We start from the raw sequence: 17110 nt of genomic DNA, 5'->3' as shown, positions 1-17110 counted from the left end.
CGCTCCCTCTCTATCCATCCTTTGGTTCAAACTGTCTTATACTGCCATCCAGTGGTCAAAAAAGGTACTACACTCAAAACAAATTAAACATTTCTTCTTAAATTTGACAATTACGAATTATCGTCAAATTTCAAACAATATTATTGTTTATCGCAATAATTTCTGAGACAATTAATTGCCCAGCAAAATTTGTTATCGTGACAGGCCTAGTACCAGCACAAAAAAAGAAACGGTCCAGATGACCTGACTGAACAGTTGGATTTTATACCTGGATTATTGAGCATGAAGTTTGGTACTTCAGGATGATTATCTAGACTGAGAGCAGGATTTATGTTGGAGGACTTCTACCTTGAAGTTAAAAATAGTGCTTTAAGAAAAGTTAACGTTTAAATATAATCCTAAATTTAATCTTTCTGCGATAGCCGCGTGGTTATTTTTTTGATAGTCCAAGTTTGAGCCACCTAATTCAACATTTAGGGCAGCGATCATATGAAAGAAAACAACAACACACTTTTCGAACTCAGATTTTTATTAATCAGTTCAAGGAATGAAAACTGAAGACGAATATCTTCATCGCTTCCAGATTTAAACTCTTCTGCGTTGGCGTCGTAAGATGGAGGGCGGGGAGGGGATTACACCTCTCCAATTTTCCCAGGGTTGCAGCGTTCTTCTTTCAACAACGTAAACGAGTTGTAAAACTATCACTGAAGACGGACTTCATGAGACAAAAATCGCTTCACAGAAAGTACAATCCGGGTTGGAAACAATAAAAAATGTTTCTTCCAATATATTATTGTAAAAGCAACAAATAATCTAGAACATACACTCGGATTATCATACCCAAATTTAACTGATTTTATTTTTTTATTTTTTTTTACCAAAAACTACTGCTGATGTAGAAGAAAAGCAGTCAAAACTGCTCGACATTGAACTAAATTACAGAAGAAACATTTCAACAACTACATTCTATTACTTTTTGTAGCAAAAATAACTTTTCGATCTGAACTGGTGGAAAAGAAGGAAAAAAAAAAAAAAGAGGAAAGGTCTGCGAATATTTAACGTACATTAGACTGCGTGCACTCACTCTGACCTCAGTTAAACTGATGCTCCGTAACATATTTTAATATTCAATGCAACGCTTCATTAGTGGAGCAAATAACAGAAAAAGTGATATATATATGTATATATATCCACCTTTGATTTTCTTTAATCTTCTGTCTTCTCTCTTCAGCTCGGCAGTCGTCTCGGAGCCTCCGTGTTTTCTGCTCACTTCCGGTACGCGTCTCCTTCAGGTATTCTTGTTGGACTGTCCTCTGATGCCCACCCAGAGGCTTCACGGGGCTGCTGGTGGGGCCACCGTCTGGCAGGGGATTTAAGAGCGTTCTGTCAGTACCGCGGTGGCAGAAAGGGTCTTTTCGGAGGAAACATCGGACCCCTTATTCTTGGACCTGGCCGCTTGCCTCTGAACCTCAGTTCAGGACCATGGAAATGAGAGAAAGGAGCACGAGGTGGTCCTCTGGGGTGTGGGAGGAGTGCCGGATGAGGGGGGCGATGTGGAGGCCGCGGACCAGGATGACGGATTTCACGAGGAGGCGGTGGTCGCCTCGGTGCGTAGTTAGGAGGACGAGGAGGAGGAAGGCTGTGCCGCTGATAGTCGCGGGCGAAGAGCTGGTCCCCCGAGGGCGGGGGACTGAGACGCCCTCGGACTCTTGGGTACGGGTGTGGAGGACTTACTGGTCTGAAATATGGATCGTCTGGGGGGTAGTGGGGATCGTCGTAAGGGAACTGGGCATCGCGCTGTCTGGGCTCGTCATGGTAACGCCCTAGGTCCTCCTGGTACCGCAGTTCGTTTGGGTGGGGGCGTTGTGGGTCATGGAATGAATCGTCAGGATGCAGCGTGTGCTGATGGTCATAAACTACCATCCCACTGATGATGCTGTCCCCAGTGTTCCCAAACACCCCCTCTACATTCGTGCTGGGCATAGGCTCCTGCTCTGGGGGGTTCATCATACCACCGGCCGAGGGCAAAGGAAAATCAAAAGCAGATGGAGGGGGTGGTAACTTTGGGACAGGAGGAAGGGCATTTTTAAAGAAGGAGGTTGCAGTGGGCCCCTGCTGGGAGACTAACTCTTGTGGTTCCTGCATTTGCTCTGTTTGGTATGGATAAAGTCCTGATGTGTTGTTTTCTCCAGCCCCTCCAGGCGCTAACACGTTGTAGCCGCCGGGCTGCTGAGAGCTCCCCCTCGGGTAACCATCACCAAACCAACTCTGTTCATTTCCTTCTTTAAAGCTCTCAACTGTCTGTGCGCCACTGGCACTGCCTGCAGCTCTGTCTCTAGATACAGGCCCCCCTGTCTGCACAGGGTAATGTGCAACAGGTGCCGTAACCCCACCCTCCGATAAATCCTGTTTGCCGTACGGGAACGAGTGGAAGACCTGCCCGTTCTGAGACACACTTGGCAGCGAGTGAGCTTGACGAGGGGGACTGTTAGGAATCGGCTGCGCGCTGTTCTCAAATAACCCAGAAGCTGCTTTGACAGTTTCACCAACAGTTAACTGGTTTGTGCTGGGCGTTAACGGGACCACTGGCTTGTCCATGATCTCGTCTTGAGTTGGGGTCCCTCCTCCTTCGTCCCTAACTGGGGTCCCATCTTGGTTGTCTGCGCCAGCTACTGGGCTAAAATTACTCCGTTCTGGCGCTGGGTTTGCAGAAAAATTCAAGTCAGGTGAACTGAAGGCTGGGTTTCCGTGCAGAAAGTTGTGGATTTTAGACTCTAAACTAACAGAGGAATAAGATGGTTCTGGTTCTGTAGCCAGGTCCATGTCCATGTCCCTATGAAGAGCTTGGACCAGGGCAGAAGCTTTGTTGGAAGTTTCGGGAGCGGCTGGAGTCCCCGAGCTCTGCTGTACAGCTGGGTTTGATGAAGGCACAGGTGCTACAAGGGAGGGAGACATGCTCCGAGAGGGAGCTTCTGATGAAGATGTGGATAAGGGAGAGGGGGTAGTGTTGTCTGCAGTGGGGGCATCTGGGACCACATCAGGTGACTGGCTAGAAGTGACGCCTAAATATAAAAACAAAACATGCAAGAGTATTTAAAGCATGTGTGCTGTTTTTATTGTAAATCTACAGTAAGCTTTTAAAACGATAAAAAATAATCCATTTGCTCACCTTTAACGCTGCTGTGTCCCTGAACTTTGGACAGAGCACTGAGGAGGTCAGCAGGACTCATATCCACCTTGGAGAGGAGGCTAATTAAAGAACTGGCATCATGTAGGGCCAAAGGAGCAGCAGGTTTGGGCTTCTCAGAGCAAATAATGGGTGAAGCTGTAGGAGGACTCTCCATCACAAGCCCTGCAAAACAGAACCAGACACGTATCCCATGAATCCACCAAGATCCCAGCAGCTCTCTGAGCACACGTCGCGAAGACGTGAGCGCTGTGAGGTCAGGATTAGCGTGCTCACCCGTGTTCTTCACGACTGGGTTGATGCTGCTGAGGATGGAGCTAATTTTGTCCATGTCAACATTCTCTATGGCGGCTGCAGGAAGAGCTGCACAAGGGGCGACCTGAGGGACAACTGGCTCTGTCGCTAGTAATGGTTCAGTTGTTGCAGGAACTGGAGTGGGCTCCTCTGGTTCGTGAACGGGTTCGACCGACTCCTCGACTGGAATGAGAAACAGAAAAGTGAGAAAAAAAAAGTTCAGATACAAATAAGTCACAGTCAGTGTTTATCTGCAACAGCGGCTGACCTATGATACCGCCGCTGTCCGTTTCCTCGTCAGAGAGCTCCATGTCCTCCACTTCACGATTGTCATTTACTCCAAGAGCGTCTGCCGGTTTAGGTGATCCTCCTGGGGAGGACAGGGGGCTTGGGGCTGGTGGTTCTGTATCATCATCCATAGCAGAACCGTCCAGTTCTGGATCGGGATGGGCCAGCTCCATATCGTGAAAAGGGGACTCGGAGCCGGTTGGAGAAGGTGCGTCTGCAGAAGGCGAGGGGATGGGTGACTCGTCCAGGTCCGGTAAGGTGGCTTTCAGGGCGTCCAGCTTACGTTTGAGGTGGGACACCCGGTTTGCAAACGTTTGGTAAGCCTGAAGAGAATACAAAGGTCAGCATCTTTGCTTGAAAAGGTTCGAAAGCTAACTTTAAGCTAAATAAAAAGCACGAAACACTTCGTCTGTGTCTGAGATGCTGACTCGCTACACGGAGCGCTTCTGTATTTTGAACAATACAGGAGCGTACTTCATAATTATACGCAGTATTCTCTTCAGGGGTCGCATAAATAAACACCATCGAGCTGGAACGCCCGTCAGAATCTGACGTGACGGACATCATCCGTCTCCATCACGCGGAGATAAAAAAGTTATTTACGCTCATGAGTTGCATGTTTTTGTTTCTTCCTTTTTTTTATCCACAAGCATGAACTACAACCTTCAATATATTAAAACCTGCCAAATATTTTTGTACAGATCAACTGATTTTAAAGTTGCGAGCAAATAACAAAAAACAGCCTCACAACAATACAACTTGAAATGTAGCTCACTGTTCACTGTGAATTACAACACATTTATTAAAATGTTTCTTTTTTTTTTTACTTAAATGTTTTATTTACAGGATCAGAAGATTTTTCTAATGTTTCCTCAACTCAGACAGCAGGAGACAAGACTTTATATTAAAGGCGTCTGCTCAGGCTGCAATGCATTGTGGTCTATTTCCACTGGAGCAGCGTACAAATTCTGTGCACTACTTTTACTGGAACACAAAACCAGATTCTATAAACTATATAGTAGATTAAAAACATTACTTAAATACTCAAAACACTACGAAATGGCTGACTCGAAATGTAGTGCACCATAAAGGAAGTGGACAACCTTTGATTTAATTGCAGTTTTAAAGGCAATGATTTGTAAGTCATGTAAAACCAAAATCTGACATATAAAAATTCAAATCCCTTCGTATATTATTGGAATTTTCATTTTTACGGTTTCTGACAATTATATGCTCCGTTTCATTCTGTGGCCACCTTGGTTTTATGTCTTTTTTTTTTTTGTGGAGGTTCCAGTTGTTTTATATAGACGCTGCACCGAGAAGCAGATAGCTCGACTCCTCTATAAGGTCACAAAAAAGGTTAAATCACGTCATCTTGACAAGTTTCTTTTTCAAGTTTCTTCTTTCTCCCTTAAAGAAACTTGTCCAGATGACACGATTTAACCGTTTTTGTGAATTATATACTGCATTGAGCTTACAAACCTTTTTCTGTTCCTCTATAAACTTCCAAACTGAACCCGTTCTGAACTCGCAGGTAAGATACTAACTGCTCATAGCTATTCTACTTAAACTAACCTCACTGGAGCTGTGGGAAAATAAACGTCCTTATATTCGAGACTTCAAATAAAAACAAATGTAAGATTTAATTCTTGAAATACTCACGTTTGCAACAATTTTGACCTCTTTGTACTGCATTTCGTAAAAGATATCTGCATTGCTGAGCGCCTCCAGGAGTTGGGGGCCCGTTTTGGATTGTTGCTCAAAGAACTTTACAAACTCCTGCAGCTGAGCGCTTCCCTCCTCGAAGTCCCTGGAGAACTTCTTCCCTCCTGCTTTATCTGGAAGAGTGGAGAATGTGGGCATGAATTTGAAAGGAGAAACCGAAAAGCAGAGCTAGAAAGATTGTTTTGCACCAAGTTAGACTGTGCAACAGTGAAAAGGTGACCTAGTTAGGCACCTTTGAGCTTCTTGAGAGCATCCGAACTGAAGATGTCAACCCTCATAGCAGCCAGCTGTTTCTCTCTGAGATCAACCTCCTCCAGAGATCTCTTGTACTTGGACAGTTGTTCCAAAAACGCCTGCGGCTAAAGCAGAAAATGGGGTTCAGTCGCCGCAATGTTTGAGCTAAAAGATTCAAAACACGCTTGCTAAATGGCAAGCTGGGATGTATTTAAATTCTTACCACAAACTCAGCCACAATCTTGGACCGCAGATCTGCTTTAGACTCAACTGGAGCTTTAAATACATAAGAATCAGCAAATCACTAAAACTGAAACAATAATCCTCAAATGTATTTGTAGAGCAGCATACCATAAAGAGTTAGTTTTAAAATAAACCCCGAAGACAGAGAATAGAACAGTAAACCTTAAATGATGACATTAAATCGAGTAAAAATGTTAAGAATGAGAGCGGCACTCACTTCTCTGCTCCATGGGTGTCTCAGGAGGGGACTCTTCTTTAGCTAAAGTGTTCCTAAGCTCAGTAATGAGCATCCCTGAATACACACCCCTCTCCTCCCAGATGGACAGAATCCTCTCCACTGATTTGATCATATTGAAGTCGCCCTCACTGCTAAAAAATGTTTTTTTAAAAATGAAACAAGTTTTATTAATGCACAAACAATGCCTCAAAACCAAACAAATACAGCGCCAAATGAAGAGGTAATTATTTGAGCTGCTTTCATTGGTAAACCTTAGAGATGCTCAGATTATGCAGACCCAAGTCTGGCCTGCTTTGAAGTGTAAACTATGGTGGCCCTGAGGTGTAAATGAACATTTGAAAAAATATATATATATATATTGCATTTCAAAAAACAAAATCAAATTTGAAAAACACAAGCAAAACAAAAAAAACCACAACGTTTGAAAAAACGGAATTACATTTGAACCAAATGGAATTACATTATGCCAAAGCGGAAGTGGCCAAAGCGGAAGTGGCCAAAGCGGAAGTGGCCAAAGCAGAATTGGCCAAAGCGGAAGTGGCCGGAATCATATTTTTAAAAAACGGAATTACATTTGAAAAACTAAATAACATTAATTCCGTGTTTTTCAAATGTAATTCAGTTCTTTCAAATGTAATTCCGTTTTTTTAAATATGATTCCGGCCACTTCCACTTTGGCCACTTCCGCTTTGGCTACTTCCACTTTGGCTTAATGTAATTCCCTTTTGTTCAAATGTAATTCCGTTGTTTCAAATGTTGTGTTTTTATGTTTTTTCCAAATTTAATTTTGTTTTTTTGAAATGTAATTCCGCTTTTCTCAAATGTGATTCTTTAATTTTTATCCAAATGTGACTCTTTATTTTTTAGATTTTTAGCCACTTCCGCTTTGACCACTTCCGCTTAATGTAATTTCATGTTTTCAAGTGTAATTCTATTTTTTTCAAATGAAATTCCGTTTTTTCAAATGTGATTCTGGCCACTTCCGCTTTGGTCACTTCTGCTTGGGCTACTTCCGCTTTGGCTTAATGTAATTCTGTTTTGGTCAAATGTAATTCCGTTTTTTTCAAATGTTGTTGTGCTTTTGTTGTGTTTTTGTCTAATTTAATTTTGTTTTTTGAAATGTAATTCTGTTTTTTCAAATGCTCATTTACGCCTCAGGGCCACCATATTAAACTTAAACTTAAGCAGTGATTTTGCCAGCACGTTCAATGATTCAAAATACTAGTAAGTGAAGGGAAATCAATGCATAATATGCAGAAAATTTCTTAATAAGATGGACAGCTGTAGTAAATACTGTGGAGGATTAGTTGTGTGGTTTGAACTCTATCAAACCAAAAACAAGTGCTTGGAAGGAAAATCTGTGCATGAAGTCCAAAGTTAAGGCTGTGGTCATTCTCAAATATCCCCACTCCAGAATATCATCACGTTTCATCTCCCCGCCCCATCAGCCGAACCATAACTCCACTTACTTGACCAGTAAGAAGGCGTCTGGTAGCACTTCAGCAAACGCCGTCCGGTAAACGATGGCGTTTCTCCTTTTGCAGTTTTGAATGACATCATTGGCGACGTACAACAGATTGAGCCTGTGGGAGGTGTCAGCTGCAGAGGAGAAAAGAACAAATAAGCAGTGTATGCAATACATTTACACGGTTTTTAAACTATTTCTCTACGTTTCTGTGGTTTTAACGGCACCAATCAGCCATTATTATCAAATCCAACCTTAAAAAAAAAGAAACCATAAACATGTCTTTAAAAAAGGCTACGCACAGTCAGTTTGTGAAAAAATATTACAAGCAAATCATTTAAAAGTGAAAGTAAATACAGGACATAGAGGTTAGATGTTAATCTTTTAAATGACTAATAATTAAATAAATGGTGCACATTCAATCAATAAAATAATCAATCAGCAACTTTGCAAATATCAGTTTGTTTTTAGCTTAAACATTTTGTAACGATGTTTCCTCACTTCACAGAATAACAACAAACCCTTTCTGCAAGCCTCACTCCTGCAGAATTCACACCATTCACTCAACAATCTGTTACACGACATCCTTAAATAACAAAAATATATATGAACCAAAACTGAAAATCCAAAACAGTTGAACAGGAAACAGTTCACAAATTCACTGTGACCAAAGCAAAACACATCGTACGTTCACTGGTTATATCAGCCACCAAAAACCAAAGCCCAAATTTGGCTTTAACATATAAGTTAGTATTAATTTACAGCACCTAATTAATATGTCATTATTTTTGAGCTGTTCATTGTGAGATGAGTGGAAAACCTCATACATCGACTCAAATGGAGCACTCTTTGTTAACCTACTGTTATTTTATAGTTTCTTGTACGTTTTACTCTATAATAACTTAAAAATAAAATTTATTATGACGCATTTCCTTACAGACTTAAAGCGCAGCTGTTGAGAATGGTTTAAATCCTCCTGCACGCCGTCACTAAGCGACTTTACTCGTCCCCTCCGAGACAAAATATGCATTTTTGGTAGAACGATGATATCTGGGACATTTATTAAATCTCCAACAGAACATTTTGAGACTGTTCTCTGTCAAAACATGCACACTCAGATATTACAAAGACACCTGAGCAAACGCTGACATAATAATGTTCCTCATTTTAGTCATTAACAAAAAAACACATAGGCCCATTTTAAAATCAGTACCAACATAAAATGGCATGTGAAGAAGCTAACCTGACAGAAAAGTGACTTTTTTGTTGTACTAATCACAAAAATACCTGGCAATAACATGTCTCCAGATTTCTAAATAAAAATAAAGCTGTGGTTCAACTCCAACAATAAACATCTTCACAATTAAATAAAAAAAAATAAAAAAAAATCACAGTGAAGTAATGTTACATAATGAAATCAGACATCAACAGGGATAAAGAAAATGCTTTTCAACAGACAAATCAGCATATTTTCTCAAATACACAGCAAGTTTTGCCTTATTTCAGATAAATATGAATACATATATCAGTTTGATTGAGAGTTAAATAAGTGATCATTCCTGAATATATTGAGACAAGAAAAAATATGCAACCCTGTGACCAGAATAGGAAGACGCGGGTAAAGATAATGGATGGATGGAAAATATCCAGTATGAACAATTAGTATTTAAGGATAAGTCTAACTTGTTATTTTGAGTGTTAAATATAATAAATATTGATTTGTTGTAAAATAAACTACCGGTAATTAATTACGTAATAAAAGGATGGCAGTAACATTTAAATGGAAAATATAGAGTTATGCAAACTACTGGAAGTTTAACTGTGTAATAAATAACCTGAATAAATCAGTAAATAACCAGACCGAGGCATTCCTCTATTTAAGATGGATAATTTGACGCATTTATGTGTTTGCTTCATGTATCTGCATCACAAACATTTAACTAACATCAATGGAAACGTTGCAGACCTGATAATCTAATTCACAGGGAGGAGGAATGACAGGAAATGATTTTTATAAATCTCCTTCAAGAAGGCAGTTCAGCACAAAGTTTGGTTAAATATCTTATTTGTGCAAACAGAATGGGAAGTATTGCCAAGAAAAGCATACAAGCAGTCCAAGAACACTGAAAAAGCTCAAAAGCAGCAAAAAGAATGAGCATGTGGGACAAACAAAGCCCAACACAACAGCTATAAAGAAGAAACTGTTAACTGTTATCCAGATGAAAGACTTGAAACATTAGAAAGCTTGTAGGTTAACTTAAATTAATGACAAAAAAAACTATTTTTATGTCATCCGAATGAACATTATTGGAGAGTATTTTTCAAACCCTAATCCTGAAACTTACTGACAGATTAGTCATCAAGTAAAAGTCAGGATCTCAGGTTGTGAACTCAAGATAAAAGCAGTAATTACCTATAAGCTAAACTCAAATAATTAAAAAAGCACAACTTTCGAGGTTATTTTAGTCAGACAATGTGACACAAGCTCAAGTAAAACAACAAAGAATTAAGACAAAACTCTGGATTTTAAAGTGGCCCCTCCAATGGAAAATAATTCATTTACTTTTAATAAATTACTATACAATCAAGCTTTTTTAAAGAAACATCTTGACTAATGATCTGTTTTCAGTCTTTCTTACACACATCAGGAGGCAAGAATCTGAAACACAGGGACAATAATGGTTTTCCTCATGATCTCATGAATTAAAAGAAAATTTAATTACCAGCCCCGTTTTCAACAATACTTTCTTAAACTAAACAACAGGTCATTCTTAATTATAATCTTAAAATATGCAGCCCAAAGTAAAGTAGGTTGTATCAAATAAAATACATATTTCCATCCTTTCCTTGATGCCTACTACAGATAATGTCTGGATTTTTTTAAAGTACAGTAAAACAATAAATATATTAAAATACACTGCCTGGCCAAAAAAAAAAAGTCATCATCTGGATTTAACTAAGCAAATAGGTACAAGCCTCCTGTTGGATAATTACTGCATGGGTGATTATCTTTCAGCTGGCAACAAGTTGTTTAACCTCAACTGGTGCAATGAGTTGCTTCTCATTTCAACCATGTTGAAAGACACACGTGGTCGTGGAAAAGATGTTGTTCTGTTTGAGAAGGGTCAAATCATTGGCATCAAGCAGAGAAAACATCTAAGGAGATGGAAGAAACTACTAAAACTGGATTAAGAACTGTCCAATGCATTTTTAAAAACTGGAAGGATAGTAGGGACCCATCGTCTTCGAGGAAGAAATGTGGCCGGAAAAAAATCCTGAATGATCGTGATCGGTGATCACTTAAACGTTTGGTGAAATCAAATGGAAGAAAAACAACAGTAGCACTCAGAGCTATGTTTAATAGTGAAAGTAAGAGCATTTCCACACGCACAATGTGAAGGGAGCTCAAGGGATTGGGACTGAACAGCTGTGTAGCCTTAAGAAAACCACTAACCAGTGAGGCTAACTGGAAGAAGAAGAAAAAAAGGCTTCAATTTGCTAGTGAGCATAAAGATTGGACTCTGGAGCAATGGAAGAAGGTCATGTGATCTGATGAGTCCAGATTTACCCTGTTCCAGAATGATGGGTGCATCAGGGTAAGAAGAGAGGCAGGTGACGTGATGCACCCATCATGCCTAGTGTCTAGTCATCAATATAAGATTTTGGTGAAAAATTAATGCAACACTGGATGGAAATGGATCTTGTGACATTGCAGAAGCTTATCGAAACAATGCCACAGAGAATGCACGCTGTAATCAATGCTGAAGGCGGTCCAACGAAATATTAGCGTAACATTTTTTTTGGCCAGGCAGTGTATCATGCATTAATATTTGGTGATGCATTTCCAATGTGGAAATTAGTAGATAGCATAAAAGCAATACTTAAACAACTTAAAATGAAAGTTTTTACATATAATATTTCAGATTTCTAATTTTACTTTGAATATTTCAGATCTCTTTTTTTTTTCCAGTCACTTAGTTTTATTCCAAAATATGTTTGATAGGCATGAAAAATACTTTTTGAGACAATCAGGCAGTCTATTAGCTGAAAACTCACATCTTGAAATACTGTGTGTAGTAAGGATTTGGGAATACTGGACAAGTGTGGAAGGCTCTGTCTTTTCAAGTGAAAAGAAACTAGTATTCATTTACTACAGTAAATAGGACAAAAGCAAAAAATAAAAAAAGGACCAGATCTTTCATCTTGGAAGCAAAGGCAAAATCTACATAAGATTGTGCATTTTAAATGTGCATGGAAATGTACTTTTTTTTTGTTTTACGCCAGATTAAAAAACAGAGTTTTACCAACTGCACTTTATGCAGAAAACAATTAAAAATTGTGTCCATCTAGTTTTTGATCATGTTTACATTAAAACAATCCAAACGACTAAAGGCTTGGTTGCATTGAAAAAAATTCAAGATGATGGATCTTCTAATAATAAACAACTTGATTCTGTCCAAATTCTCAACCACATATTTACGGATTTAAACTGTTTCTCACCACCAAACAATAGAATAAACAAAAGAGCAGTTAAAAAAAAATCTATTGGTTCGTAGAGGAATTCATGTCAATGATTTAACCAGTCGATCCCATTATTCCAACAGTAAGTGAAGATGGTAAAGCTGCTCACCTTTCTTTAAACACTTCATCCAGTATCGCACAATGAGGCTGTGGTACTTCTTGTTTTCTATGCACCACGTTGATAGTCCCTGAATGGAGTCCATCGTGTTTGTGACATTTCGAAACTTCTTGTCCAGAGTCGAGTCCAGAAATGCGCCAGAAGAGGCTCCTGACCCCGCCGCCATGTCCGCAGGAGCTTTTTAAAAATCACGTATCATTCCAAAAAGAAGTTATCTCAAGGGTAGCGCACTTAGCTTAGCATGGTTAGCTTAACGCTGAACACACATTCCGCAGCCGCTCGGCTTCTCGTTTTAATTCACACAGTACTAAACTTTAGTTTAGCCGTTTTTGCTTTGCCTTGCCAGCGTGAGACTGTACACCAGAGATAATTGGTGTTATTATTATTCGTCACTTATGGTTAAAACTTAGCGCCTTACGACATCCTGGTGCGGGAATGAACATTTCCGGTAAACGTAACTTGATTATGGCGCCGCCTAGCGTACCGGAAGGTAATGACTGTCGCCTCCGTCATAGCGCCACCTGCTGACACTGTCACGAACTGTTACTGTTGTGAATAATAAAAAGAAAATATTTAAAAAAAAAATTTTTAGCTAGAATTTCAAAGTAGCAAAAGGTTGGCTAAAATTTAAAAATAAAATGCTAAATAACAGGAGCAGAAAAGTAAACTAAAATGACAAACGTAGATTAGGAAGATAGAAAAATGCCGAGGCAGATTTCAAAGAGAGCAAAGTTTATGGCAAATTCAAGACTTCGTTGAATTTCTATGGAGAAAATGCTTGTTATGGAACTTGAATGTGTTAAAAAGTATAAAAGTTACAAAAATAATAATTGCACCCTATCTCCTGAACCAGATTAACTTTTTGATTAATGAATAACCAAAAAAAAGGCAGAAAATATTAAGTAGTTTTATGGAAAAAAGTGTGCAAAAAAAAAATTATGAATGCAAAATCAGCAGTTACATTTTTTGCAATAATTTATTTTTAATGTAATTTAAAAAACATTTTTCACAAAGGAGTAACAGACTGAATTTTCTAAAGTCTTTAAAAATGCATAAAACACCATGAATCAATGGAAATGGCAGAATCTTTATTTATGGTTTAACAACAGTTAAAAGTGTCAAGCATTTTCTTAAATCTCAAAACAGATAAATCAGGAGTGTGAAATCTCAGTAAGCAAACCACTATAGTTTCATAAATTGTTTATGTATAAAAATATGTCTTTATCAAGATCTCCAGTAAGAACAAGTGTAAAGAAACAAAAAAAATGGCTTAAAACAAAATAAAATAATTTTTACACCCAAACAACTGAAATAGATGCTCTTATTGACTGCAAGACAAAATGAAAACAACAAACGGCTCCAAATGTTTTCCTGTTCTTTACTTTGCATCTCAACGTTAAATAATTCAGGTTTTTTTTTTTTATGGCACACTTGGTTGTTTTCATGATCGTTTACTAAATTGTATTTTAAATAATGTTGTATCATTAAAAGTCAGACAATCTTATTTTTGAGATTATAAATAAGGCTGCCTGGTGACAAACCACCAGGGATGAATGAAAACCAACATGATAAAAACCTCAAGCGCTACTAAATAAAATAAAATTTGAGTTCAGGACTGAAAAATGTTTCCTCATTTCCAGGATTATTGTAATAACTGCTCAACAGAACAGCACTTACAGAGAATCTTAGAAAAGCAGCTCAGTTTGAAATCAGGCACAAAGCTGGTCGTTGTCTTCGCTCTGAAACGTCCTTTGGAACTTTTTAAACCAAATTTTAAAAACCTAAACCATCCCGATGCTCTAATCTGCTCCCTACAAAGTGCCGAAAGAAGTTCGCCCATGAAGTGAATGAACGATGATCACAGACGTGTAACATTTTCCTCGTTGTCATCCAAAGTGCAGATGCATCAATTCAAAGTCACTCCTGCTTAAATATATTAATTTTTTTAACCTAAAAGCACACTGAAATTTTCCATTTTCAAAAAAAAAAAAAAAAGGCGAACAGAAGAACGTTGAAGAAAATTTCCCGCTCCCTCAACAATCGCGTTATTTTCAATCCTTAGTGCAGACACAAAGCTCGTATATGATAAATACCAGTATTCTAAAAATAAACCAACGTGAGGTGAAAACGATATAAAAAAAAAAATGCAAAAACAAGGATTTGTTTGGCACATTTTGGCCGCAGCTACTCTTCTCCATTATACAGTACATGCTACAGTCAGTCATTTTTCATCATCTCATCTTTATAAAAACACGCTTCCTCTGTAAACGTGGCAACAAAAAGTCAAGAAGTGGACAACAACTGTCTGTCAGCAGGTTACATAAGAACCACCGGGACTTGATTTGTCTGGATGGCGAAGCGAACGGGTGCAGGAAGAATCGATTCGGTCCAGGCGCGGCTCCGGGCCACGTTCTTAAAAAAACAAACAAACAAAAAAAAAAACACACAGAACACAAAATACTGGCTTCTGGAGGAAAGACGCTTTAAGACAGCCGCCCTTGTTCTAATTGCCACAACAACTGTTTAACAGACGCAGCGAGCTCTGCATAAAACAATAATAATCCCAAAATAACTGGAAGATAAAACCTATATGCTAAAACACTCGATTTAAATTATATCAAAAGATACTGAACATTGCAACGACGACTTTAACGGATCACGTGGTTTTTTTTCCCCATATCTTTTTATTTACTAAAATAAAAGGTAGACTTCCTACAAACAATCGTTCCTTGTAATCATTTAGTGCAAACTCTCATCCGAACAATGGCTGGAGAGTCGGGGGTTAATCAGTATCTGTTTCTCCTCCTCCTCTGTTTAAATGTGCCTTGCAGGCGTCACAGACCGGCTCAACCTCACTCTCTGATTATGTAATCAGGTCCGCCTCCTGTCTTTACCCTGCCCGACGTGCTCAGCTGCCTCCATGTGATAGCAAGGTCAGGCGCCGGCGGTTAAAGCGAGTCGCTTGTAGTAATGCCGTTGCTTGAAGACACCGAGCAGTCCTGTGTGGCCAGGCTGCTGCGACAGGACGGAGGAATCTCAGCAGGTTTCCGATCCTCGCAGTCTCTCCTGCTGCACAAACGTGGAGACCTACTTAAAGGGCCAGTCCCGTCTGTGACCTGTGGCCCGGGTGCACAGTCGTCCGGGGTCAGTTTGACGGCGTCTCCCTCTGGCGCAGCGGGACTTTCAGGTGACGGAGGAAGACGCGTCGAAGCGGTGTCCAGTGACGCGGCGGCGTGTTGGTGGTGGATGTGCTTGGCTGGGACTCCGTCAGCGAGGTCGGGGGCAGACCAGCTCAGTTTTCTCTTCTGCAGCGTTAACAGAGCCAAAAATAACAACAGCAACAAAAGTATTAGTGGAAATTGCATAACTCTTTTTGGAATTACAAAATTTAAAAAAAAAAACACACAAATTAAATGTTTTCTGCTTTGCTTTATCTTTTTTTATTTGCCAAAGTCTGATAATTCTTCTAAAGAGATCATCATAAAGGCAGCAAAGCTACTATAAATAATAATAATAATGTCATCACAATGTCAGCACTGTATGTTTCCATACAATGGCGAAATTAGTCTCTGCATTTAACCACCAAAAAATAAGAAGCTCACCTTGACGGGAATGTGGAGCTGGTTGTGACGCCTGTGTGGGCCGAGCGTCGGAGCGGTGGTCTGTTCGGACACGTTTGTGGACCTCGTCGTCTCCAGGGGGAACCACGATTTGAGCAGCAGCTCAATCTGCAGCAGACTTTGAAGATATTTCTCTCTACAGCAAATACACAGACGTGTTTACTGCTGTTAAAACCACACACTTATCTTAAGTCAATGTATGAGCATAGAGAAAAAAATGCTGACCACAATACAAAAAAAACAATAATAATAAACAGACAAAAAGGATTTAATTTATACTTTTCTTACCCCATTTCAGGTTTCTGAAGCATCCCAAGAATCCGCTGTAATCTGTCAATGGCAACTGTCTGCTGGAACCTGGTTAGACCTATAAACACCCAATCAAATCAGACACGTGTGGCTTGATTAAACATATCAATAAAGACAATACCACATATTCAACGGCCACATACCTTTCTCAAACCGCCCCGTCTTTAGTCCGTGTAGAAGCTCAAGCAAAGGACAGATAAACCTGCGCAAATCAGCACACTGAAAAACAACAAAGACCAGTTTTTTACCACAAAGCTTAGTTTGCAGGAACAGAGACAAACACCTTAATTTCAGCTGAAGGCTGCTCACTTTCTGAGCGAACGCCAGGTCCCCCGGTGTCGATGAGGAAGTACTGAGGGAAGCAGCTCCAGGTAAACAGGCTGCGTGAGGGCGTCTGTGTTTGTCGGAGCAGAGTTTAGGCTGATGGCCGCTAAACCTCGAATGCAGCTGACGATGTGGGATATGGAGATAATTTTCAGAACGCTGTGCAACTCCATCGTCGGTCGAGGAAGGTCTTCTTAGTCCGGCGTCGCCCTCTCCCTCTGAGAAGACGTCCGCTTCGTCCTCGGTCTGCTCGCTCTCGCTGAGGAGGAAGCTTGAAGTGGAGGGCAGCGAGTCGTAGGACGGCCATTTGGATGATTTGCCCAATGAGGTCATCTGTGCAGATACACACAGTACTCATGAATGTAACCGTTTAACCAAAGTAAACCTAAAAGAAACCATAAACTGTTCTCGTAGGTCAAAATAACAAACAAAACTAAACCACAGTAAGTTTAATCTCTAACAAATACAAGTACACTGGGAGTTTAGAGCGATGAGTAACGTTTGCACCATGTCTGAGCAAGTACCGGTACAATGCAGTCAAGAT

The 17110-nt window shown here is 39.8% G+C and overlaps 2 protein-coding genes across 2 annotated transcripts; both read right to left on the bottom strand.

The window, feature by feature from the left end:
- Nucleotides 1-1009: 1009 nt before the first annotated feature.
- On the bottom strand, nucleotides 1010-12651 carry rprd2a (regulation of nuclear pre-mRNA domain containing 2a). Its single transcript, XM_037693391.1, has 10 exons — nucleotides 12305-12651; nucleotides 7679-7808; nucleotides 6189-6340; nucleotides 5952-6004; nucleotides 5727-5853; nucleotides 5432-5607; nucleotides 3750-4092; nucleotides 3464-3664; nucleotides 3170-3352; nucleotides 1010-3062 (listed from the first exon to the last, which is right to left on the bottom strand). Exons 1-10 carry the CDS (start codon nucleotides 12477-12479, stop codon nucleotides 1387-1389), a joined length of 3216 nt encoding a protein of 1071 aa, XP_037549319.1. The 5' UTR covers nucleotides 12480-12651; the 3' UTR covers nucleotides 1010-1386.
- Nucleotides 12652-14046: 1395 nt separating this feature from the next.
- On the bottom strand, nucleotides 14047-16899 carry ciarta (circadian associated repressor of transcription a). The gene is made up of 5 exons (XM_037693741.1): nucleotides 16552-16899; nucleotides 16386-16461; nucleotides 16222-16300; nucleotides 15916-16069; nucleotides 14047-15618 (listed from the first exon to the last, which is right to left on the bottom strand). Exons 1-5 carry the CDS (start codon nucleotides 16897-16899, stop codon nucleotides 15262-15264), a joined length of 1014 nt encoding a protein of 337 aa, XP_037549669.1. The 3' UTR covers nucleotides 14047-15261.
- Between the last annotated feature and the right edge of the window lie 211 nt (nucleotides 16900-17110).

This window comes from Nematolebias whitei, chromosome 19 (assembly GCF_014905685.2).
Source record: "Nematolebias whitei isolate Nwh7 chromosome 19, NemWhi1, whole genome shotgun sequence".
Classification (NCBI taxonomy): domain Eukaryota; kingdom Metazoa; phylum Chordata; class Actinopteri; order Cyprinodontiformes; family Rivulidae; genus Nematolebias; species Nematolebias whitei.
This window is presented reverse-complemented; position numbering and strand designations above follow the sequence as displayed.

Coding starts and splice junctions, on each gene's coding strand:
- rprd2a (XM_037693391.1), bottom strand. CDS start 12,479: ATGGCGGCGGGGTCAGGAGCCTCTTCTGGCGCATTTCTGGACTCGACT. Junction 7,809..12,304: donor GATGAAGTGTTTAAAGAAAG/GTGAGCAGCTTT, acceptor TCTCCTCTGCAG/CTGACACCTCCCACAGGCTC. Junction 5,608..5,726: donor TGCTCTCAAGAAGCTCAAAG/GTGCCTAACTAG, acceptor CCACTCTTCCAG/ATAAAGCAGGAGGGAAGAAG.
- ciarta (XM_037693741.1), bottom strand. CDS start 16,899: ATGACCTCATTGGGCAAATCATCCAAATGGCCGTCCTACGACTCGCTG. Junction 16,462..16,551: donor ACCTGGCGTTCGCTCAGAAA/GTGAGCAGCCTT, acceptor GTTGTTTTTCAG/TGTGCTGATTTGCGCAGGTT. Junction 16,070..16,221: donor CTTCAGAAACCTGAAATGGG/GTAAGAAAAGTA, acceptor TATTTGCTGTAG/AGAGAAATATCTTCAAAGTC.